Source organism: Coregonus lavaretus (genome assembly GCF_964263955.1).
Source record: "Coregonus lavaretus genome assembly, chromosome: 22".
Taxonomy (NCBI): Eukaryota; Metazoa; Chordata; class Actinopteri; order Salmoniformes; family Salmonidae; genus Coregonus; species Coregonus lavaretus.
This window is the reverse complement of record NC_140009.1, coordinates 3,128,756-3,155,183: the sequence shown is the minus strand read 5'-3', so window position 1 is coordinate 3,155,183 and position 26,428 is coordinate 3,128,756. Positions and strand designations below refer to the sequence as shown.

The following is a 26,428-nucleotide window of genomic DNA, read 5'->3' as shown; positions in this document are numbered from 1 at the left end:
TTGGCTAGATGTAGGCCAGAGTATGTAAGGTTTGGTTAATGTATGTCTTACTGCATACCGTGTTGGCTAGATGTAGGCCAGAGTATGTAAGGTTTAGTTAATGTATGTCTTACTACATACCGTGTTGGCTAGATGTAGGCCAGAGTATGTAAGGTTTAGTTAATGTATGTCTTACTGCATACCGTGTTGGCTAGATGTAGGCCAGAGTATGTAAGGTTTGGTTAATGTATGTCTTACTGCATACCGTGTTGGCTAGATGTAGGCCAGAGTATGTAAGGTTTGGTTAATGTATGTCTTACTGCATACCGTGTTGGCTAGATGTAGGCCAGAGTATGTAAGGTTTAGTTAATGTATGTCTTACTGCATACCGTGTTGGCTAGATGTAGGCCAGAGTATGTAAGGTTTGGTTAATGTATGTCTTACTGCATACCGTGTTGGCTAGATGTAGGCCAGAGTATGTAAGGTTTAGTTAATGTATGTCTTACTGCATACCGTGTTGGCTAGATGTAGGCCAGAGTATGTAAGGTTTGGTTAATGTATGTCTCACTACATACCGTGTTGGCTAGATGTAGGCCAGAGTATGTAAGGTTTGGTTAATGTATGTCTTACTGCATACCGTGTTGGCTAGATGTAGGCCAGAGTCGATCAACGTAAAGAACTCATCGTTGAGACTGGATTCAAGACTGATGATGTCATCGATCACATCTTCCATCTGAAATACAAACGGCTCTGGGGTCAGTAGAGGAAGAGGTGACATTATACACATCTACCCTCCCTCCCTCCCTCCCACCCACCCAGTCCCTCCCTCCCTCCCACCCTCCCTCCCTCCCAGTCCCTCCCTCCCTCCCACCCACCCACCCACCCTCCCTCCCACCCTCCCACCCACCCTCCCACACAGTCCCTCCCTCCCTCCCTCCCTCCCACCCTCCCTCCCTCCCTCACACACAGTCCCTCCCTCCCACCCACCCACCCTCCCTCCCTCCCTCTCTCCCTCCCTCCCTCCCTCCCTCCCTCCCTCCCACCCACCCACCCTCCCTCCCTCCCTCTCTCCCTCCCAGTCCCTCCCTCCCTCCCACCCACCCACCCACCCACCCACCCTCCCTCCCACCCTCCCACCCACCCTCCCACACAGTCCCTCCCTCCCTCCCTCCCTCCCACCCACCCACCCACCCACCCTCCCTCCCTCCCTCCCTCACACACAGTCCCTCCCTCCCACCCACCCACCCTCCCTCCCTCTCTCCCTCCCTCCCTCCCTCCCTCCCTCCCTCATCTAGTGTCTCAGATAAGGAGTGCTGATCCAGGATTAGTTTAGCCTTTTAGATCATAATGAATAAGATTAAATGGACAGGAGAAACCTGATCCTAGATCAGTGCTCATAGTCTGAGGTGCTTTATACATACGGTCCCTGCACCTTGGGTCAGACATACAGCCAGATTGAGCTAGCGCGTTAGACCGGGTGAGTCATCCATAGGAAACTTCACTGGAACACTCCACACGGCACTTTATGAATGAGGCACCATTTCACAAGCCACAATGAAATGGACTCACACTCTTCCTATGAAATAGCTTCTTCACACTTTCTATGAAATGGCTTCTTCACACTCTATGAAATGGCTTCTTCAGACTATTTCATTATTTGCTGCAAGTCAACCCCTCCTTTAGGACCATAGCAGTCTGAGTAAGAGCTTTATCAACACAGTGACTTTAAATTCCAGTTAAAATACGTTTCAATTAAACTTTATTAATCCCCTCAGGGGCAAATGAACGAGGTTTTTCTCCAAAAGCGACTGACACAGACTGACAAAAACAACAGGCAGCGGAGTACACCTTTAATTGAAGTCTCTGTGGTGTGAAGCGGAGTACACCTTTAATTGAAGTCTCTGTGGTGTGAAGCGGAGTACACCTTTAATTGAAGTCTCTGTGGTGTGAAGCGGAGTACACCTTTAATTGAAGTCTCTGTGGTGTGAAGCGGAGTACACCTTTAATTGAAGTCTCTGTGGTGTGAATTGTGAAGCGTGCAGAGATTATTAGGCTGGCCAACGTTGGATTTAACAGAACAATGTGGTGCCAAAAGAGCAAGGTGCAGGAGACGGACAGACAGACAGGACAGCTAGTCCTGTGGTATTTGACAGCACAATGTGGTGCCAAACACACAGAGCCACAGAGCAAGGTGCAGGAGACAGACAGACCCACTCCAGACAGACAGACAGACACACCGACAGACAGACACACCGACAGACAGACACACCGACAGACAGACACACCGACAGACAGACAGACACACCGACAGACAGACAGACAGACCGACAGACAGACAGACACAGACAGGACAGACACACCGACAGACAGAAACACCGACAGACAGACACACCGACAGACAGACAGACAGAGACACCGACACACAGACAGACAGACACACCGACAGACACACCGACAGACAGACAGACAGACAGACACACCGACAGACCCGCGACAGACAGACAGACAGACAGACAGACACAGACAGGACAGACAGACAGGACAGCTAGCTAGCAAGGTGCAGGAGACAGACACACCGACAGACAGACACACCGACAGACAGACAGACACAGACAGGACAGACACAGACAGACAGACAGGACAGCTAGCTAGCAAGGTGCAGGAGACAGACAGACACACCGACAGACAGACACACCGACAGACAGACAGACACAGACAGGACAGACACAGACAGACAGACAGGACAGCTAGCTAGCAAGGTGCAGGAGACAGACAGACACACCGACAGACAGACAGGACAGACAGACAGACCCGGCACAAAGTGAGGCTACAACAGAATTCTATGTGTTATTACAGGGGGTAATAACTCCTGTTGAATTTAAAGGAACTGGAAGACCAAGACAATGTAGAATACATTAGGAGGAACATTTACATTTACGTCATTTAGCAGACGCTCTTATCCAGAGCGACTTACATTATTTTTTTTCATATCCCCCTGTGGGAAACGAACCCACAACCCTGGCGTTGCAAACGCCATGCTCTACCAACTGAGCTACATCCCTGCCGGCCATTCCCTCCCCTACCCTGGACGACGATGGGCCAATTGCGCGCCGCCCCATGGGTCTCCCGGTCACGGCCTGCTACGACAGAGCCTGGATTCGAACCAGGATCTCTAGTGGCACAGCGATGCAGTGCCTTAGACCACTGCGCCACTCAGGAGACCGGAACACCCAAAGAAACTCATAATAACGTCTACAACTGGTACAATAACACTTATTTAGCAGACGTGCTTATCCAGAGCCACTTACAATAAGGTCTATACAACGTAGACCAACCTAATATTTAGGAAACGGCACCTCACGGAAGCCTGCTGTTGTTTAAGTGTAAAGGTGATTGAAGCGGCTGAATAGAAGTGGGATATTAGAGGCTATTATTTTCCCTCATCATGGCAGCTGCACGGGCATTATTCCCAGATTTTTCAAGGGTTAAAATCAACCCAAGCTCCCATGTACTTCCTAGACTGGGTTGCAGAGATGTGAGACCACAGAATGAAACAGAACAGTATTCGTTTTGTATCTCTATGTTTACAACGGTGACGTACCTCCTCCTTGTTGGCGCTCAGGCTGAGCACAGCCAGTGGGCTGCTGGGAGTGCTGCTGGCTGCAGGCTGGAGAGAAGGGGCGGATCCGGACTGAGGCGAGGGGGAGGCGCCCAGTGTCTGATTGGTCAGTTTGTTCCCCAGGGTGGAGGAGAGGTAGTGTTTCACCTGCTGTCTCTGAGAGGCCTGGATGTGGTACTTAGTGGGGTTCTCCAGGTGGGTCTGAACCTAGAGGAGAGAGAGAGAGACAGAGACAGAGACAGAGACAGAGACAGAGACAGAGACAGAGAGAGAGAGAGAGAGAGAGAGAGAGAGAGAGAGAGAGAGAGAGAGAGAGAGAGAGAGAGAGAGAGAGAGAGAGAGAGAGACAGAGAGAGAGAGAGAGAGAGAGAGAGAGAGAGAGGGGAGATTAGTCAATTAACAAATGCAGGTATAATGCATTATAATGCACTGTAAGACTTCCATTTAATAAGCACGAACAGATAAGACGTTTGTTGTCACAAGCAGGTGCAGTCCTCCCCAAACCCAGTCGTCAGAGTGCTCCAGGCGGTGCATGATGTACCTTGAGGACCTCCACAGGGACCTGAGCAGGGGGAGGTCTGGCCCCGGCGTGCGCTGGGGCCATGGAGATGGCTGGGGAGGAGTCGGCGGTGCGTAGCTGGGCTGAGGAGACCTGCTGCTGGGCCTCTCTCCTCTCCTGGTCCCTGGCCTGCTGGCGCATCAGCTCCTGCCTCATCAACACCCGGGACGTCATCACTGGGCCGGAGGAGGGAGACGCCGTGTCAGATGGGGGCTGGGACACGCTGCAGAGAGAGGGAGGGGGACAGAGTCACGGTTGGGACACGCTGCAGAGAGAGGGAGGGGGACAGAGTCACGGTTGGGACACGCTGCAGAGAGAGGGAGGGGGACAGAGTCACGGTTGGGACACGCTGCAGAGAGAGGGAGGGGGACAGAGTCACGGTTGGGACACGCTGCAGAGAGAGGGAGGGGGACAGAGTCACGGTTGGGACACGCTGCAGAGAGAGGGAGGGGGACAGAGTCACGGTTGGGACACGCTGCAGAGAGAGGGAGGGGGACAGAGTCACGGTTGGGACACGCTGCAGAGAGAGGGAGGGGGACAGAGTCACGGTTGGGACACGCTGCAGAGAGAGGGAGGGGGACAGAGTCACGGTTGGGACACGCTGCAGAGATAGGGAGGGGGACAGAGTCACGGTTGGGACACGCTGCAGAGAGAGGGAGGGGGACAGAGTCACGGTTGGGACACGCTGCAGAGAGAGGGAGGGGGACAGAGTCACGGTTGGGACACGCTGCAGAGAGAGGGAGGGGGACAGAGTCACGGTTGGGACACGCTGCAGAGAGAGGGAGGGGGACAGAGTCACGGTTGGGACACGCTGCAGAGAGAGGGAGGGGGACAGAGTCACGGTTGGGACACGCTGCAGAGAGAGGGAGGGGGACAGAGTCACGGTTGGGACACGCTGCAGAGAGAGGGAGGGGGACAGAGTCACGGTTGGGACACGCTGCAGAGAGAGGGAGGGGGACAGAGTCACGGTTGGGACACACTGCAGAGAGAGGGAGGGGGACAGAGTCACGGTTGGGACACGCTGCAGAGAGAGGGAGGGGGACAGAGTCACGGTTGGGACACGCTGCAGAGAGAGGGAGGGGGACAGAGTCACGGTTGGGACACGCTGCAGAGAGAGGGAGGGGGACAGAGTCACGTCAGTATGTTTATTGTAGCGTCCCAATTCGATTGGGGGCAGAGACGGGCTGCAGGCGGGACAGGGTCAGTATAAAAACTGTATACAATGTAAAACAGAAATTAAACAAACGTATACATTGAGAATACATCAATGCAGTCAAATGAGCAGGAAAACAGCAGCAGGAGACACAGCGGAGGCCTGAAGATACAGAGAGGCAGACCTCACTGAGAAATAGAAGTGATGATATTATGTAGATACTACAATATGTAGCAGTTAAGGTCAGTGAGTTCAGACTGCTGTGCAGTGCACCAGTCAGTTACATTAGAAGTCCGTTTACACGAGGAAAACTGAAAGTACAGAACACTATTTCACAAGACTCTGCAGTTACATGGCGATACAGTACATTTCCATTCAGAGAAATAGCAGATCCTGCTGAGTCACTCACTTGGAAGCCCCTGGATCTGAACTAAAACCCAACACCCTAAACCCTACACCCTAAACCCTACACCCTAGTACCCTATACCCTAATACCCTACACCCTAGTACCCTATACCCTAACACCCTAAACCCTACACCCTAGTACCTAACACCCTAAACCCTACACCCTAGTACCCTATACCCTAACACCCTAAACCCTACACCCTTGTACCTAACACCCTAAACCCTACACCCTAAACCCTAGTACCCTATACCCTAATACCCTACACCCTAATACCCTACACCCTAACACAGGGAGTCTCTCTGCTGTAAACATAATCTTCCTAGTAGCCATACCAAATCCTGACAAATCACTCACTGGGAAGTCCCTGGATCTCAACTAAAACCCACCCTCCATAACCCTAACCCTCCGCTGTTAACATCTTCCTCAGTCACACAATGGAAAGCCCCTGGATAAATCAAAACTACAAACCAAGTTACCCTACACCTACCTTCACCCTGGGAGGGCTTTCCCAGTCAGAAGTTCCCACAACATGATCACGCTTGAACTAACATGACTATCTAAGGTTTTGTGGGTCTAAGTTATAAATCAACATGACTAAGGTTGTGTGGAGTTACTACTGTTACCTTAAGCAATGTACACAACCTCTCCAAAGTGGAAATGAAGATGTATAATCGTTGTCTCTCTAGCATTGTAATGTTCCCCAACACTGTTACTATCCACATTACAATCAACTCAAACACAAATACTACTATTACTACACCATTACTGGACAGTGTCCTAACAGCTTGTCTAATCCAAACACCTTCTCTCTCACTGTGTTGTTTTTAAAAAAAGAGACTAATAACATTGACATCAACTCTCATCCTCCTAGATGTGGTTGTGTATTCTTGCTGAGTCACTGTGAATACACTGTGGGAATTCCCTGGGGTATAGACAGAGCAGAGAGAGACAGAGAGAGACAGACAGACAGAGAGAGACACAGAAACAGAGAGACAGACAGATAGAGAGACAGACAGACAGAGAGAGAGACAGACAGAGAGACAGACAGAGGGAGACAGAAACAGAGAGACAGACAGACAGAGACAGAGAGAGAGACAGAAACAGAGAGACAGACAGATAGAGAGAGAGACAGAGAGAGACAGACAGAGACAGAGACAGAGAGAGAGAGAGAGAGAGAGAGAGAGACAGAAACAGAGAGAGACAGAGAGAGAGACAGAGAGAGACAGAGAGAGAGAGAGAGAGAGAGAGAGAGAGAGAGAGAGAGAGAGACAGATCCTTTCCTTTTCCTCTATTTTGATGTCATTTTTTTACTCTGCATCATTGGGCTCGTAAACATTTCACGGTTAAGTCTACACCCGTTTTATTCGGTGCATGTGACAAATAAAATGTGATTGGATTTGAGCAAGACATGCACAGACCAGTTATGGTAAACAGTTCCATGTACATAATGGAACGGGAGAAAAGACAGATGAAGGTTGTGTCTGATCTGACCTGGAACAGCGTGTGTGCTCACCTCAGGGTGATGGGCTGGCTCTTCAGCTGGTAGAAGGTATCAGACTCTGACGGGAGGACGCTCTCCACCTCGATATCTGCTACTATCCCCGACTCAGGCAGGAGAGGCTCCAGACTGGAAACACATTACAACTACAGGTCAGGAACATACAGGCAGATATGATAAGAATATGCATTCCGGGAAAGTATTCAGACCCTTTGACTTTTTTTTCCACATATTGTTGAGTTACAGGCTTATTATAAAATGAAATAGATTTTTTTTTCCCTCATCAATCTACACACAATAACCCATAATGAAAAAGCGAAACCATTTTCTTTTTGTTGAACTTTTAGCTAAATGTATTACAAATATTTACATAAGTGAATACTTATGTAAATGTGATATTTCAGGTTATTTTTGTAACTGTTTTTGCTTTGTCATTATGGGGTATTGTGTGTAGATTGAAGGAAAAAAACTATGTAATACATTTTAGAATAAGGCTGTAACGTAACAAAATGTGGAAAAAAAAAAAAAATCCTCATCAATCTACACACAATACCCCATATTGAAAAAGCGAAACCATTTTCTTTTTGTTGAACTTTTAGCTAAATGTATTACAAATATTTACATAAGTATTCAGACCCTTTGCTATGAGACTCGTTATGGAGCTCAGGTGCATCCTGTTTCCATTGATCTTGTGATGTTTCTACAACTTGATTGGAGTCCACCTGTGGTAAATTCAATTGATTGGACATGATTTGGAAAGGAACACACCTGTCTATATAAGGTCCCACAGTTGACAGTGCATGTCTGAGCAAAAACCAAGCCATGAGGTTGAAGGAATTGCCCATAGAGCTCTGAGACAGGATTGTGTCGAGGCACAGATCTGGGGAAGGGTACCAAAAAATGGCTGCAGCATTGAAGTTCCCCAAGAACACAGTGGCCTCCATCGTTCTTAAAATGGAAGAAGTTTGGAACCACCAAGACTCTTCCTAGAGCTGGCTGCCCGGCCAAACTGAGCAATCGGGGGAGAAGGGCTTTGGTCAGGGAGGTGACCAAGAACTCAATGGTCACTCTGACAGAGCTCCAGAGTTCCTCTGTAGAGATGGGAGAACCTACCAGAAAGACAACCATCTTTGCAGCACTCCACCAATCAGGCCTTTATGGTAGAGTGGCCAGACGGAAGCCACTCCTCAGTAAAAGGCACATGACAGCCCGCTTGGAGTTTGCCAAAAGGCACCTAATGGACTCTCAGAACATGAGAAACAAGATTCTCTGGTCTGATCAAACCAAGATTTGAACTATTTGGCCTGAATGCCAAGCGTCACGTCTGGAGGAAACCTGGCACCATCCCTACGGTGAAGCATGGGGGTGGCAGCATCATGCTGTGGGTATGTTTTTCAGCGGCAGGGACTGGGAGACTAGTCAGGATCGAGGGAAAGATGAAGTACAGAGAGATCCTTGATGAAAACCTGCTCCAGAGCACTCAGGACCTCAGACTGGGGCAAAGGTTCACCTTCCAACAGGACAACGATCCTAAGCACACAGCCAAGACAACGCAGGAGTGGCTTTCGGGACAAGTCTCTGAATGTCCTTGAGTGGCCCAGCCAGAGCCTGAAGTTGAACCCAATCGAACATCTCTGGAGAGACCTGAAAATAGCTGTGCAGCGATGCTCCCCATCCAACATGACAGAGCTTGAGAGGATCTGCAGAGAAGAATGGGAGAAACTCCCCAAATACAGGTGTGCCAAGCTTGTAACGTCATACCCAAGAAGACTAGAGGCTGTAATCGCTGCCAAAGGTGCTTCAACAAAGTACTGAGTAAAGGGTCTGAATACTTATGTAAATGTGATATTTCAGGTTTTTATTCTAAATAACACATTTTTTTTGTAACTGTTTTTGCTTTGTCATTATGGGGTATTGTGTGTAGATTGAAGGAAAAAAACAATGTAATACATTTTATAATAAGGCTATAACGTAACAAAATGTGGAAAAAGTCAAGGGGTATGAATACTTTCCAAATGCACTGTATAAACTGAACAAAAATATAAATGCAACATGTAAAGTGTTTCATGAGCTGAAATAAAAGATCCCAGAAATGTTCCACATGCACAAAAAGCTTATTTCTCTCATTTTGTGCACAATTATTTTTACATCAGTTAGTGAGCATTTCTCCTTTGCCAAAATAATCCATCCACCTGACAGGTGTGGCATATCAAGAAGCTGATTAATCAGCATGATCATTACACAGGTGCACCTTGTGCTGGGGACAATAAAAGGCCATTCTAAAATGTGCTGTTCTGTCACACAACACAATGCCACAGATGTCTCAAGTTTTGAAGGAGCACGCAAATGGCATGCTTACTGCAGCAATGTCCACCAGAGCTGTTGACAGAGAATTTAATGTTTAATTTGGAGGCCAATGTCGTTTTAGAGAATTTGGCAGTACGTCCAACTGGACTAAAAACCACAGACCACAAGTAACTACGCCAGCCCAGGACCTCCACATCCGGCTTCTTTCACCTGCGGGATCGTCTGAGACCAGCCACCTGGACAGCGGATGAAACTGAGGAGTATTTCTGTCTGTAATAAAGCCCTTTTGTGGGGAAAAACTAATTATGATTGGCTGGGCCTGGCTCCCCAGTGGGTGGGCCTATGCCCTCCCAGGCCCACCCATGGCTGCGCCCCTGCCCAGTCATGTAAAATCAATACATTAGGGCCTTATGAATTTATTTCAATTGACTGATTTCCTAACTGTAATTCAGTAAAATCTTGGAATTGTTGCATTGATATTTTTGTTCATCAGGTCTCGTCAGTAGCCTAGGCTGAGGGAACACACACCCCGGATGCCAAGCAGACATCCACAGAATGTAAACACAGAAACCCCGCCAAGATGCCTCGTTCTACAATTACCACAGACGCGACGACAGAACCAAACATGAGCATATTAGTCTTTAGGACTATAATCATGATCCGAAAACAATCATATATCCAACTCACCAATAAATGAATAAATAGTCCCGTTGCCTTCAGGAGAAAAATAACTGAAACCGAGCAATGGAATTCCATAATCGGTCCTTGGTGGGAAAATATTCCAGTCTCACAATTAGGTTTATGCATAAATCAATGACGAATAGAAAACTCGATTGAGTTTGTCAAAAACAAAAATGTCGTTGTTTTTATAATGTTGTAGAACAGGAAGCCATGTTGTCATCATAAAGAGGAGGACGTAGCCTACTTCTCCGCTCACCGGTTAAACCGAGATCATTTATATAAAACCTCATCAACATTCAACTAGGGTCCATAAAAAAATGTGTTTTGCCTCAGCGATCAAACGACCGTTAGACAATAAAATGTAAGAATGGCCTTTGTATCCTAGGAAATTGTCTTGTTACGTCGTGTTAGTTGCTCAGGCTACAGCCAGAGAGAGAGAGGGAGAGAGAGAGAGAGAGAGGCATCCGTAGAGTTGCTAAAAATAGGAAGCTTGTGAACTAAACCCATTACTACCTGGAGTAGTCGCGCACAACCTTTCTGTCAAATGAAACAGTGTAGTATTGGAGCCTAACAGTAGTGTGGACGGGAGAACAGTGTAGTGTCAACATTGTAACAGCACAGTAGGCAGGGGAAACATTGCATCAATATTACTGTTATTAGACACCGCGGCAGATTAAACATTATAACATGTTCTCATCCAAATAGCCTAACCTTAGCGAAATCCTACCAAATGGAGACTAGAGTCAAAGATTTTTATAACTAAACCGAGATAGACCACAGCCTGTCGTTTCAAATGGGAACAAATGAGTCATAGTGGGCAGAACAAGCAAGCGAGATCCTATTGGCGCGTTCTAGCATATATTTGCATATTTCCATTAGGAAACGCCTACTCTATGAAATGCCTCTATGTCTCTAATCTGTACCAACCTGGTCATTTAGCTATGTCTCTAATCTGTACCATTATATAAAATGCTACAACAAAAACAATAGGCCTAAAGGCATTAGAGAAAGAGAAACAACAATGTGTTAAACCAGCTGCTAGTACAGTAGACTACAGTCAACACGAGTACAGTAGACTACAGTCAACACGAGTACAGTAGACCACAGTCAACACGAGTACAGTAGACCACAGTCAACACGAGTACAGTAGACCACAGTCAACACGAGTACAGTAGACTACAGTCAACACTAGTACAGTAGACCACAGTCAACACGAGTACAGTAGACCACAGTCAACACGAGTACAGTAGACCACAGTCAACACGAGTACAGTAGACAACGGTCAACACGAGTACAGTAGACAACGGTCAACACGAGTACAGTAGACAACGGTCAACACGAATACAGTAGACTACAGTCAACACGAGTACAGTAGACTACAGTCAACACGAGTACAGTAGACCACAGTCAACACGAGTACAGTAGACTACAGTCAACACGAGTACAGTAGACTACAGTCAACACGAGTACAGTAGACGACAGTCAACACGAGTACAGTAGACTACAGTTAACACGAGTATAGTAGACTACAGTCAACATGAGTACAGTAGACCACAGTCAACACGAGTTCAGTAGATTACAGTCAACACGAGTACAGTAGACTACAGTCAACACTAGTACAGTAGAAGACAGTCAACACGAGTACAGTAGACTACGGTCAACACGAGTACCAGTAGACTACAGTCAACACGAATACAGTAGACTACAGTCAACATTAGTACAGTAGACGACAGTCAACACGAGTACAGTAGACTACGGTCAACACGAGTACAGTCAACACGAGTACAGTAGACCACAGTCAACACGAGTACAGTAGACAACGGTCAACACGAGTACAGTAGACAACGGTCAACACGAGTACAGTAGACTACAGTCAACACGAGTACAGTAGATTAGTCAACACGAGTACAGTAGTCTACAGTCAACACGAGTACAGTAGACTACAGTCAACACGAGTACAGTAGACTACAGTCAACACGAGTACAGTAGACCACAGTCAACACGAGTACAGTAGACTACAGTCAACACTAGTACAGTAGAAGACAGTCAACACGAGTACAGTAGACTACGGTCAACACGAGTACAGTAGACTACGGTCAACACGAATACAGTAGACTACAGTCAACATTAGTACAGTAGACTACAGTCAACACGAGTACAGTAGACCACAGTCAACACGAGTACAGTAGACTACAGTCAACACGAGTACAGTAGACTACAGTCAACACGAGTACAGTAGACAACAGTCAACACGAGTACAGTAGACTACAGTTAACACGAGTATAGTAGACTACAGTCAACACGAGTACAGTAGACTACAGTCAACACGAGTTCAGTAGATTACAGTCAACACGAGTACAGTAGACTACAGTCAACACTAGTACAGTAGACTACAGTCAACACTAGTACAGTAGACCACAGTCAACACGAGTACAGTAGACCACAGTCAACACGAGTACAGTAGACCACAGTCAACACGAGTACAGTAGACTACAGTCAACATTAGTACAGTAGACTACGGTCAACACGAGTACAGTCAACACGAGTACAGTAGACCACAGTCAACACGAGTACAGTAGACAACGGTCAACACGAGTACAGTAGACAACGGTCAACACGAGTACAGTAGACTACAGTCAACACGAGTACAGTAGATTAGTCAACACGAGTACAGTAGTCTACAGTCAACACGAGTACAGTAGACTACAGTCAACACGAGTACAGTAGACTACAGTCAACACGAGTACAGTAGACCACAGTCAACACGAGTACAGTAGACTACAGTCAACACTAGTACAGTAGAAGACAGTCAACACGAGTACAGTAGACTACGGTCAACACGAGTACAGTCAACACGAGTACAGTAGACCACAGTCAACACGAGTACAGTAGACAACGGTCAACACGAGTACAGTAGACAACGGTCAACACGAGTACAGTAGACTACAGTCAACACGAGTACAGTAGATTAGTCAACACGAGTACAGTAGTCTACAGTCAACACGAGTACAGTAGACTACAGTCAACACGAGTACAGTAGACCACAGTCAACACGAGTACAGTAGACCACAGTCAACACGAGTACAGTAGACTACAGTCAACACTAGTACAGTAGAAGACAGTCAACACGAGTACAGTAGACTACGGTCAACACGAGTACAGTAGACTACGGTCAACACGAATACAGTAGACTACAGTCAACATTAGTACAGTAGACTACAGTCAACACGAGTACAGTAGACCACAGTCAACACGAGTACAGTAGACTACAGTCAACACGAGTACAGTAGACTACAGTCAACACGAGTACAGTAGACAACAGTCAACACGAGTACAGTAGACTACAGTTAACACGAGTATAGTAGACTACAGTCAACACGAGTACAGTAGACTACAGTCAACACGAGTTCAGTAGATTACAGTCAACACGAGTACAGTAGACTACAGTCAACACTAGTACAGTAGACTACAGTCAACACTAGTACAGTAGACCACAGTCAACACGAGTACAGTAGACCACAGTCAACACGAGTACAGTAGACCACAGTCAACACGAGTACAGTAGACTACAGTCAACATTAGTACAGTAGACGACAGTCAACACGAGTACAGTAGACTACGGTCAACACGAGTACAGTCAACACGAGTACAGTAGACTCCAGTCAACACGAGTACAGTAGACTCCAGTCAACACGAGTACAGTAGACGACTGTAAACACGAGTACAGTAGACTGAAGTCAACATTCCAAAGGGATAAAAGAAAGTAAAGGAAGTAGGAATAGTCCACTCAACATGCTGTAAGTGTAATGTTCTAGTAGGAATAGTCCACTCAACATGCTGTAAGTGTAACGTTCTAGTAGGAATAGTCCACTCAACATGCTGTAAGTGTAATGTTCTAGTAGGAATAGTCCACTCAACATGCTGTAAGTGTAACATTCTAGTAGGAATAGTCCACTCAACATGCTGTAAGTGTAATGTTCTAGTAGGAATAGTCCACTCAACATGCTGTAAGTGTAATGTTCTAGTAGGAATAGTCCACTCAACATGCTGTAAGTGTAACATTCTAGTAGGAATAGTCCACTCAACATACTGTAAGTGTAACGTTCTAGTAGGAATAGTCCACTCAACATGCTGTAACTGTAACGTTCTAGTAGGAATAGTCCACTCAACATGCTGTAAGTGTAACGTTCTAGTAGGAATAGTCCACTCAACATGCTGTAAGTGTAATGTTCTAGTAGGAATAGTCCACTCAACATGCTGTAAGTGTAACATTCTAGTAGGAATAGTCCACTCAACATGCTGTAAGTGTAATGTTCTAGTAGGAATAGTCCACTCAACATGCTGTAAGTGTAACGTTCTAGTAGGAATAGTCCACTCAACATGCTGTAAGTGTAACGTTCTAGTAGGAATAGTCCACTCAACATGCTGTAAGTGTAATGTTCTAGTAGGAATAGTCCACTCAACATGCTGTAAGTGTAACGTTCTAGTAGGAATAGTCCACTCAACATGCTGTAAGTGTAATGTTCTAGTAGGAATAGTCCACTCAACATGCTGTAAGTGTAATGTTCTAGTAGGAATAGTCCACTCAACATGCTGTAAGTGTAACGTTCTAGTAGGAATAGTCCACTCAACATGCTGTAAGTGTAACGTTCTAGTAGGAATAGTCCACTCAACATGCTGTAAGTGTAATGTTCTAGTAGGAATAGTCCACTCAACATGCTGTAAGTGTAATGTTCTAGTAGGAATAGTCCACTCAACATGCTGTAAGTGTAACATTCTAGTAGGAATAGTCCACTCAACATGCTGTAAGTGTAATGTTCTAGTAGGAATAGTCCACTCAACATGCTGTAAGTGTAACATTCTAGTAGGAATAGTCCACTCAACATGCTGTAAGTGTAATGTTCTAGTAGGAATAGTCCACTCAACATGCTGTAAGTGTAACATTCTAGTAGGAATAGTCCACTCAACATGCTGTAAGTGTAATGTTCTAGTAGGAATAGTCCACTCAACATGCTGTAAGTGTAACATTCTAGTAGGAATAGTCCACTCAACATGCTGTAACTGTAACGTTCTAGTAGGAATAGTCCACTCAACATGCTGTAAGTGTAACATTCTAGTAGGAATAGTCCACTCAACATGCTGTAAGTGTAATGTTCTAGTAGGAATAGTCCACTCAACATGCTGTAAGTGTAACATTCTAGTAGGAATAGTCCACTCAACATGCTGTAAGTGTAATGTTCTAGTAGGAATAGTCCACTCAACATGCTGTAAGTGTAATGTTCTAGTAGGAATAGTCCACTCAACATGCTGTAAGTGTAACGTTCTAGTAGGAATAGTCCACTCAACATGCTGTAAGTGTAACGTTCTAGTAGGAATAGTCCACTCAACATGCTGTAAGTGTAACGTTCTAGTAGGAATAGTCCACTCAACATGCTGTAAGTGTAATGTTCTAGTAGGAATAGTCCACTCAACATGCTGTAAGTGTAACGTTCTAGTAGGAATAGTCCACTCAACATGCTGTAAGTGTAACATTCTAGTAGGAATAGTCCACTCAACATGCTGTAAGTGTAACGTTCTAGTAGGAATAGTCCACTCAACATGCTGTAAGTGTAACATTCTAGTAGGAATAGTCCACTCAACATGCTGTAAGTGTAACATTCTAGTAGGAATAGTCCACTCAACATGCTGTAAGTGTAATGTTCTAGTAGGAATAGTCCACTCAACATGCTGTAAGTGTAATGTTCTAGTAGGAATAGTCCACTCAACATGCTGTAAGTGTAACGTTCTAGTAGGAATAGTCCACTCAACATGCTGTAAGTGTAACGTTCTAGTAGGAATAGTCCACTCAACATGCTGTAAGTGTAATGTTCTAGTAGGAATAGTCCACTCAACATGCTGTAAGTGTAACGTTCTAGTAGGAATAGTCCACTCAACATGCTATAAGTGTAACATTCTAGTAGGAATAGTCCACTCAACATGCTGTAAGTGTAACGTTCTAGTAGGAATAGTCCACTCAACATGCTGTAAGTGTAATGTTCTAGTAGGAATAGTCCACTCAACATGCTGTAAGTGTAACGTTCTAGTAGGAATAGTCCACTCAACATGCTGTAAGTGTAACATTCTAGTAGGAATAGTCCACTCAACATGCTGTAAGTGTAACATTCTAGTAGGAATAGTCCACTCAACATGCTGTAAGTGTAATGTTCTAGTAGGAATAGTCCACTCAACATGCTGTAAGTGTAACATTCTAGTAGGAATAGTCCACTCAACATGCTGTAAGTGTAATGTTCTAGTAGGAATAGTCCACTCAACATGCTGTAAGTGTAACGTTCTAGTAGGAATAGTCCACTCAACATGCTGTAAGTGTAACATTCTAGTAGGAATAGTCCACTCAACATGCTGTAAGTGTAACATTCTAGTAGGAATAGTCCACTCAACATGCTGTAAGTGTAACGTTCTAGTAGGAATAGTCCACTCAACATGCTGTAAGTGTAACGTTCTAGTAGGAATAGTCCACTCAACATGCTGTAAGTGTAACATTCTAGTAGGAATAGTCCACTCAACATGCTGTAAGTGTAATGTTATTGGGGAGTTGTGTTTTCATTTTGTTGGTCAGACAGTGCAAAATAACAACCCCTCAGCAGCTCTACATTCATCCCAGACCAGGCTGTAGGGCAAGTCCCAAATGGCACCCTATTCCCTATATAGTGCACTACTTTAGATCAGGGACTATCAAAAGTAGTGCACTATAAAGGAAATCGGGTGCCATTTGGAATGTATCCTACAGGAAGCCATGAAAAGGATCTGAGAGCTGAGGGGGAGATTTCTGCTGAGTCATTTCCACCCAGATACAAGGTCCACACGCATGGCAGACACACACACACACACAACCAGGAGGAGAGAGTATGAACAGCCAGCCAGGGTATGAACAGCCAGCCAGGGTATGAACAGCCAGCCATGGATCCTATGTTATAACAGCCAGCCAGGGATTTAAAACCCCATTCAAAACATAAAATACAGATTGGGTTACTTTCAAGAAGTGTTACAGTTCACTGGATTACACCGAAAGTTATAGTCCAGTAAAGTAAATCATCATAATTCAAATCACTCAGCATTATGCAACTTCCCTTTTTATACAACAACATGTGGACGTTGAAAGTGTTACAAAATACAATATATTCAATCCCAAGTTTAGTAGGTCAGTTTAAACTATAACATGAACAGTTTAGTAAGTCAGTTTAAACTATAATAACTTAATAGCTGTGGAATCAAATGCACTTTGGCTTTTCATTTCAGTTCAAGGTAGCTAGTTGGTACACACACACATCCCCCCCCCCCCCCTCTCCCTCCTCCCTCCCTCCCTCCCTCCCTCCTCCCATGACTCAGTTGTGATGATAGCATGTCATTCCATCACAGATACATGGCATGCTGTCTAGTAGATAACAGATAAGCCCAATGCTGAAGGTGATGACTCACCCTACACGTCTCAGCAGAATTAGCGACCCCTGTGTGTGTGTGTGTGTGTGTGTGTGTGTGTGTGTGTGTGTGTGTTTTAATTACCCTGCTTAGACAGAGAGCTTTCTGTCTGAGAGAGTGATGCCATGACAGGTCAAAATGCCCCAGTAGTGCCTTTCTTCAAGTTCTTCTGCTTTTATGAGTAGACCAGTGGATGGGAACACTATATCCAACTGAATAGAATAGTTGTTCCCTATATAGCTGTATCTTTGACTCACCTAATCAAATTCAGAGTTTCGGCCGTGTCTAGAATGACGAACACAGTCTGCGGTTGCTCGTGAGGCGCTCGCTGTAACAGAATGTGATTTTGATATGAATCAAATGTTCCCGTTTCCTCGCTGTTCTGCCCCTGGTTAAAGGTAGACATTTCTCTACCAAGTCGGTTCCTGAGTTGCTACAAAGATAGTAGCTTCTATCCAGAGAGAGAGAGAGAGAGACTATCACCACGCAAACACCGCAATGAATGAGAAGTATTCGTTCCGTGTAGCAGCGGGCTCGACTTGGGGGGAGTCGTGATCAAATCATTCCGCTAAACCTTCTATTACGGGAAGTGGAGTGAAAGTAGGGGAAATCCTCGCTGACGTCAATCTTGGAGAGGCTATAAGGACACTGCTGACCTGTAAAACGATTCTTACCTTAACCCTAACCCTTACCCTAACTCTAACCTTAACCTAATTTTAACAAATTCTAAAATTAAATATCGGCTTGCAGGTTAGTAGTGTCCGTATAGCTTTTTCCGTCAACCCTGAACGAAGGAGCGTTCGAGCTTTGACGGACAAGCCAGGGGTCCAATGAACGGGCCTGGTGGGCAGGGCTAAAGTGTTCTTCAGCCAATAGGATTGCTTAAAGAGAACCAAGAAATGACATAGGGCAGTCTGGAGGTTGTTTTTCACTTAACAAATATTTCATCCTCTAGTCACAAAGCTGAACCAGAAGCGAAATCAAATCAAATCAATTTTTATTTTCACATGCGCAGAATACAACAGGTGTAGACCTTACCGTGAAATGCTTACTTACAGCCCTTAACCAACAATGCAGTTTTAAGAAAATAGATTTAAGAAAATATTTACTAAATGAACTAAAGTAAAAAAAAAAAAAAAAGTTACACAACAAAATAACAATAACGAGGCTATATACAGGGGGTACCGGTACCGAGTCAATGTGCGGGGGTATAGGTTAGTCGAGGTAATTTGTACATGTAGGTAGGTGTAAAGTGACTATGCATAGATAATAAACAGCGAGTAGCAGCAGTGTAAAAGAGGGGGTGGGGTGGGGTGGGGTGGGGACAATGCAAATAGTCCGGGTGGCCATTTGATTACAGTTTTTTACAATCACTTTGGCACTAATTTTAGAACCTTGACGTCATTTTTCAAAACTCTAGACACAAAACTCACAACCAAAGTGATCAAAATGCACATTTTTCAAAACTCTAACACTTTTTTCAATTGCTTGGATACAATACACATAAAACTAAGATCATTTGTTCATTTAACAAAAATCACCTGTTCAATATGACACAACTTAACATCAAAGTACTACTATTTCAAAAGGCAATTCACACATTACATTTCAGATGAGTGTCTATTCATTTCATTACAATTATCCAACTATCAAGTGATACAACTGCTCAAAATGATAAGTAACTGTTGCATTACTCTTAATTCATAGTTGTATGGAAACAGACAAACAATATTCCATGTTAAGATCATGAAAGTTTCAAGATAACGAGATTCATTGTCACCAATTAGCGTGGAGCATGAAGCAATTAGACTACATTATCTATGGGATGTAATATTTCATCATCATTCTTTATCAGACACCGTTTCTATGGTCCTATGTACCACCTTTTCAGACTATTTACAGTATTGACAATACTGCACTGTATGAATGCAGGCCCTTGTAATTGCTTGTCCAATTCTGCCAACTCGTTACTGATGATTGAGTTCACATTGTGGAACGAGTATATAAAGAATTGATTGGGATCCACTTGCAACAACATAGCGATATACGTACTGTAACATGGAGCCGGCAGGTGATCCAGGTCACAATAGAGGTCAAGCAGTAGTGGGAGGAAGACGAGGAAGACGTGTTGGTCAAAGGAATGGCAGGGGACAAGCACCCCTTCTGAGAGGTGGTCGTGGGCCTCGTTTGAGAGGTGTGGGGGGAACGTGGTAGAGGACAAGGCCACGGACCAAGACAGCGGCAGCAACAGCAAAGAGTGACCAATGAAATCCGAGCAATAGTTGTAGACCATGTCATAAATCATGGCATGACAATGACTGAGGCGGCTACAATGATACAACCAAACCTCAGAAGGTCAACCGTGGCCTCAATAATCAGAACTTTCCGCAATGAGAACCGGTAAGTCGTCAGCATGCACTAAACATTATGCTACTCTCAAATGTCAAATGACTGCATACCAATGTGTATCACAGAGTAGGTGATGTGACCAAGTGTCTTCTTACTGTAATGTTTACATTTAAGTCATTTAGCAGACGCTCTTATCCAGAGCGACTTACAGTTAGTGAGTGCACACATTATTTTTTTATACAGGCCCCCCGTGGGAATCAAACCCACAACCCTGGCATTGCAAACGTCATGCTCTACCAACTGAGCTACTTCCCTGCCGGCCATTCCCTCCCCTACCCTGGACGACGCTTGGCCAATTGTGCGCCGCCCCATGTTCCCTGTAGAATTGAGACTAAGCCAAATAGGGGAGGCAGAGGCAAAATTCTGACTGACCAACAAGAGCAGGCTGTAGTCGATTTGGTTCGGGCCAGAAATGATATTCGCCTTACAGAAATTCGCCAGCATATCTTGGACAATGAAGACATGTTTAACAATGTGGAATCCATAAGTTTGCCGACTATTGCACGCATGCTGGAAAGGCACCAGGTGTCTTTAAAACAACTATACCGTGTGCCTTTTGAAAGAAATGCAGACAGAGTGAAGCAAATGAGGACTGAGTATGTTCAGGTATGTTCAGTTTCAAGATGGCTGTTGTAATAAAATACCCTAATAATTCTACATTGTACAGTAATCAGTAAATCTCTTTCCAAAATGTATTTTTAGAGGGTGATGGAGCTGGATGCTGATGACAACCATCACAAATTCATATATTTGGATGAGGCAGGCTTTAACCTGGCCAAGACAAGGAGGAGAGGTCGGAATTTCATTGGCCAGCGGGCAACCATCCAAGTACCTGGACAACGTGGGGCCAACATTACCATGTGTGCGGCTATATCAGAAGATGGTGTGGTGGGACGCAGACCTCGTATTGGATCATATAATGCAGCTCTCCTTGTAACCTTCCTTGATGAGCTTGATCAGGTTTGTAGAGCTGATGGCGTGACCTATGTCATTGTGTGGGATAATGTCAGGTTCCACCATGCTCATATGGTGCAAGCATGGTTTCAGGCCCATGCACAATTTACCACCCAGTATTTACCCCCATACTCTCCTTTCCTTAACCTGATTGAGGAATTTTTCTCCACATGGAGATGGAAGGTTTATGATCGGCGCCCTCATGAACAAGTCACTCTTCTCCAGGCCATGGATGACGCATGCAATGACATCACGGCAGACCAGTATCGGGCCTGGATTCGCCATGCCCAAAGGTTTTTTCCAAGATGTTTGACTAATGAAAACATCCATTGTGATGTAGATGAGAACCTGTGGCCAAATCCACAAGACAGAGTTGATGAAAATGTAGAAGTACAGTAATCACTCCTATGTTTTGCTTTTTACAGTACAAGCAAGCAAGTTGAGGAACACTGCATTTGATGTTTTACAGTACTGTATTGTTTTTCAGCAATATATTTCAGATTTTGTTCAATGATTCCACTGTGTCTGTAGTATTCTCTCTACTACTGCAGTACTTTTACAGGGATGTATTTACATGTAGTACCATAATGAAACATGTATCACCTATTTTGTACTACAATATTTAATGATTGTACGAACAATGACACAGTGAAACTATCGGTTGCTTGTGTGTGGGTGATCTAAATGAACGTTTCATTGGTTTTTCAAAATAAATTTGTTTTTTGAACCAATGATTGTACAAGTGCAAGATTTCTTTCAAGATATGAATGCACAATGCAATGTTTTGAACATTGGACAGCCTGTGTTACAAGTGATGACCGTTTTGAGTTTTGTGTCTAGAGTTTTGAAAAATGACGTCAAGGTTCTGAAATTAGTGCCAAAGTGATTGTAAAAAACTGTAATTGTTCAGCAGCGTTTTGGACCTAGACTTGGCGCTCCGGTACCGCTTGCCGTGCGGTAGCAGAGAGAACAGTCTATGACTAGGGTGGCTGGAGTCTTTGACAATTTATTGGGCCTTCCTCTGACATTGCCTATTATATAGGTCCTGGATGGCAGGAAGCTTGTCCTCTTATTTGTGGTCCTCTGTAGCTCAGCTGGTAGAGCACGGCGCTTGTAACGGCAAGGTAGTGGGTTCGATCCCCAGGACCACCCATACACAAAAAAATGTATGCACACATGACTAAGTCGCTTTGGATAAAAGCGTCTGCTAAATGGCATATTATTATTTACTGCTGTTGTTTTGATGTAGGTCCTACTGATGACAAATGGAATAAATGTTGTTTTTATGTAGGTCCTACTGATGACACATGGAATAAATGTTGTTTTTATGTAGGTCCTACTGATGACACATGGAATAAATGTTGTTTTTATGTAGGTCCTACTGATGACAAATGGAATAAATGTTGTTTTGATGTAGGTCCTACTGATGACACATGGAATAAATGTTGTTTTGATGTAGGTCCTACTGATGACACATGGAATAAATGTTGTTTTTATGTAGGTCCTACTGATGACAAATGGAATAAATGTTGTTTTGATGTAGGTCCTACTGATGACACATGGAATAAATGTTGTTTTGATGTAGGTCCTACTGATGACACATGGAATAAATGTTGTTTTTATGTAGGTCCTACTGATGACACATGGAATAAATGTTGTTTTGATGTAGGTCCTACTGATGACACATGGAATAAATGTTGTTTTGATGTAGGTCCTACTGATGACACATGGAATAAATGTTGTTTTGATGTAGGTCCTACTGATGACACATGGAATAAATGTTGTTTTTATGTAGGTCCTACTGATGACACATGGAATAAATGTTGTTTTGATGTAGGTCCTACTGATGACACATGGAATAAATGTTTTTTTTATGTAGGTCCTACTGATGACACATGGAATAAATGTTGTTTTGATGTAGGTCCTACTGATGACAAATGGAATAAATGTTGTTTTGATGTAGGTCCTACTGATGACACATGGAATAAATGTTGTTTTGATGTAGGTCCTACTGATGATACATGGAATAAATGTTGTTTTGATGTAGGTCCTACTGATGACACATGGAATAAATGTTGTTTTTATGTAGGTCCTACTGATGACACATGGAATAAATGTTGTTTTTATGTAGGTCCTACTGATGACAAATGGAATAAATTTTGTTTTGATGTAGGTCCTACTGATGACACATGGAATAAATGTTGTTTTGATGTAGGTCCTACTGATGACACATGGAATAAATGTTGTTTTTATGTAGGTCCTACTGATGACACATGGAATAAATGTTGTTTTTATGTAGGTCCTACTGATGACACATGGAATAAATGTTGTTTTGATGTAGGTCCTACTGATGACACATGGAATAAATGTTTTTTTTATGTAGGTCCTACTGATGACACATGGAATAAATGTTGTTTTGATGTAGGTCCTACTGATGACAAATGGAATAAATGTTGTTTTGATGTAGGTCCTACTGATGACACAGGGAATAAATGTTGTTTTGATGTAGGTCCTACTGATGACACATGGAATAAATGTTGTTTTGATGTAGGTCCTACTGATGACACATGGAATAAATGTTGTTTTTATGTAGGTCCTACTGATGACACATGGAATAAATGTTGTTTTTATGTAGGTCCTACTGATGACACATGGAATAAATGTTGTTTTGATGTAGGTCCTACTGATGACACATGGAATAAATGTTGTTTTTATGTAGGTCCTACTGATGACACATGGAATAAATGTTGTTTTGATGTAGGTCCTACTGATGACACATGGAATAAATGTTGTTTTTATGTAGGTCCTACTGATGACACATGGAATAAATGTTTTTTTTATGTAGGTCCTACTGATGACACATGGAATAAATGTTGTTTTTATGTAGGTCCTACTGATGACACATGGAATAAATGTTGTTTTGATGTAGGTCCTACTGATGACAAATGGAATAAATGTTGTTATGATGTAGGTCCTACTGATGACACATGGAATAAATGTTGTTTTTATGTAGGTCCTACTGATGACACATGGAATAAATGTTGTTTTGATGTAGGTCCTACTGATGACACATGGAATAAATGTTGTTTTGATGTAGGTCCTACTGATGACACATGGAATAAATGTTGTTTTTATGTAGGTCCTACTGATGACAAATGGAATAAATGTTGTTTTGATGTAGGTCCTACTGATGACACATGGAATAAATGTTGTTTTGATGTAGGTCCTACTGATGACACATGGAATAAATGTTGTTTTTATGTAGGTCCTACTGATGACAAATGGAATAAATGTTGTTTTGATGTAGGTCCTACTGATGACACATGGAATAAATGTTGTTTTGATGTAGGTCCTACTGATGACACATGGAATAAATGTTGTTTTTATGTAGGTCCTACTGATGACACATGGAATAAATGTTGTTTTTATGTAGGTCCTACTGATGACACATGGAATAAATGTTGTTTTGATGTAGGTCCTACTGATGACACATGGAATAAATGTTGTTTTGATGTAGGTCCTACTGATGACACATGGAATAAATGTTGTTTTTATGTAGGTCCTACTGATGACACATGGAATAAATGTTGTTTTGATGTAGGTCCTACTGATGACACATGGAATAAATGTTTTTTTTATGTAGGTCCTACTGATGACACATGGAATAAATGTTGTTTTGATGTAGGTCCTACTGATGACAAATGGAATAAATGTTGTTTTGATGTAGGTCCTACTGATGACACATGGAATAAATGTTGTTTTGATGTAGGTCCTACTGATGACACATGGAATAAATGTTGTTTTGATGTAGGTCCTACTGATGACACATGGAATAAATGTTGTTTTTATGTAGGTCCTACTGATGACACATGGAATAAATGTTGTTTTTATGTAGGTCCTACTGATGACAAATGGAATAAATGTTGTTTTGATGTAGGTCCTACTGATGACACATGGAATAAATGTTGTTTTGATGTAGGTCCTACTGATGACACATGGAATAAATGTTGTTTTTATGTAGGTCCTACTGATGACACATGGAATAAATGTTGTTTTTATGTAGGTCCTACTGATGACACATGGAATAAATGTTGTTTTGATGTAGGTCCTACTGATGACACATGGAATAAATGTTTTTTTTATGTAGGTCCTACTGATGACACATGGAATAAATGTTGTTTTGATGTAGGTCCTACTGATGACAAATGGAATAAATGTTGTTTTGATGTAGGTCCTACTGATGACACATGGAATAAATGTTGTTTTGATGTAGGTCCTACTGATGACACATGGAATAAATGTTGTTTTTATGTAGGTCCTACTGATGACACATGGAATAAATGTTGTTTTTATGTAGGTCCTACTGATGACACATGGAATAAATGTTGTTTTGATGTAGGTCCTACTGATGACACATGGAATAAATGTTGTTTTTATGTAGGTCCTACTGATGACACATGGAATAAATGTTGTTTTGATGTAGGTCCTACTGATGACACATGGAATAAATGTTGTTTTTATGTAGGTCCTACTGATGACACATGGAATAAATGTTTTTTTTATGTAGGTCCTACTGATGACACATGGAATAAATGTTGTTTTGATGTAGGTCCTACTGATGACACATGGAATAAATGTTGTTTTGATGTAGGTCCTACTGATGACAAATGGAATAAATGTTGTTATGATGTAGGTCCTACTGATGACACATGGAATAAATGTTGTTTTTATGTAGGTCCTACTGATGACACATGGAATAAATGTTGTTTTGATGTAGGTCCTACTGATGAAACATGGAATAAATGTTGTTTTGATGTAGGTCCTACTGATGACACATGGAATAAATGTTGTTTTGATGTAGGTCCTACTGATGACACATGGAATAAATGTTGTTTTGATGTAGGTCCTACTGATGACACATGGAATAAATGTTGTTTTTATGTAGGTCCTACTGATGACACATGGAATAAATGTTGTTTTTATGTAGGTCCTACTGATGACACATGGAATAAATGTTGTTTTGATGTAGGTCCTACTGATGACACATGGAATAAATGTTGTTTTTATGTAGGTCCTACTGATGACACATGGAATAAATGTTGTTTTGATGTAGGTCCTACTGATGACACATGGAATAAATGTTGTTTTTATGTAGGTCCTACTGATGACACATGGAATAAATGTTTTTTTTATGTAGGTCCTACTGATGACACATGGAATAAATGTTGTTTTTATGTAGGTCCTACTGATGACACATGGAATAAATGTTGTTTTGATGTAGGTCCTACTGATGACAAATGGAATAAATGTTGTTATGATGTAGGTCCTACTGATGACACATGGAATAAATGTTGTTTTTATGTAGGTCCTACTGATGACACATGGAA

General features: G+C 43.2%; 1 protein-coding gene across 3 annotated transcripts in view; it reads right to left on the bottom strand.

Annotated features, from left to right (window-relative positions):
* The window catches only part of LOC311149600 (transcription factor E3-like), a 41,703-nt gene extending 23,257 nt beyond the window's left edge, over positions 1 to 18,446 (bottom strand). For 2 of the 3 annotated variants that reach the window (XM_084186775.1, XM_084186776.1), the window contains exons 1-5: positions 17,936 to 18,446; positions 7,230 to 7,343; positions 4,140 to 4,380; positions 3,581 to 3,805; positions 617 to 712 (exon numbers count right to left, since the gene is read on the bottom strand). In XM_084186775.1, coding sequence (XP_084042901.1) covers positions 617 to 712; positions 3,581 to 3,805; positions 4,140 to 4,380; positions 7,230 to 7,343; positions 17,936 to 18,084 — 825 coding nt within the window. In that variant the 5' untranslated portion in view covers positions 18,085 to 18,446. Of the gene's footprint in view, positions 1 to 616; positions 713 to 3,580; positions 3,806 to 4,139; positions 4,381 to 7,229; positions 7,344 to 10,208; positions 10,651 to 17,935 lie in introns of those variants that run through there. The other variant, XM_084186777.1, reaches the window with a different exon arrangement.
* Between the last annotated feature and the right edge of the window lie 7,982 nt (positions 18,447 to 26,428).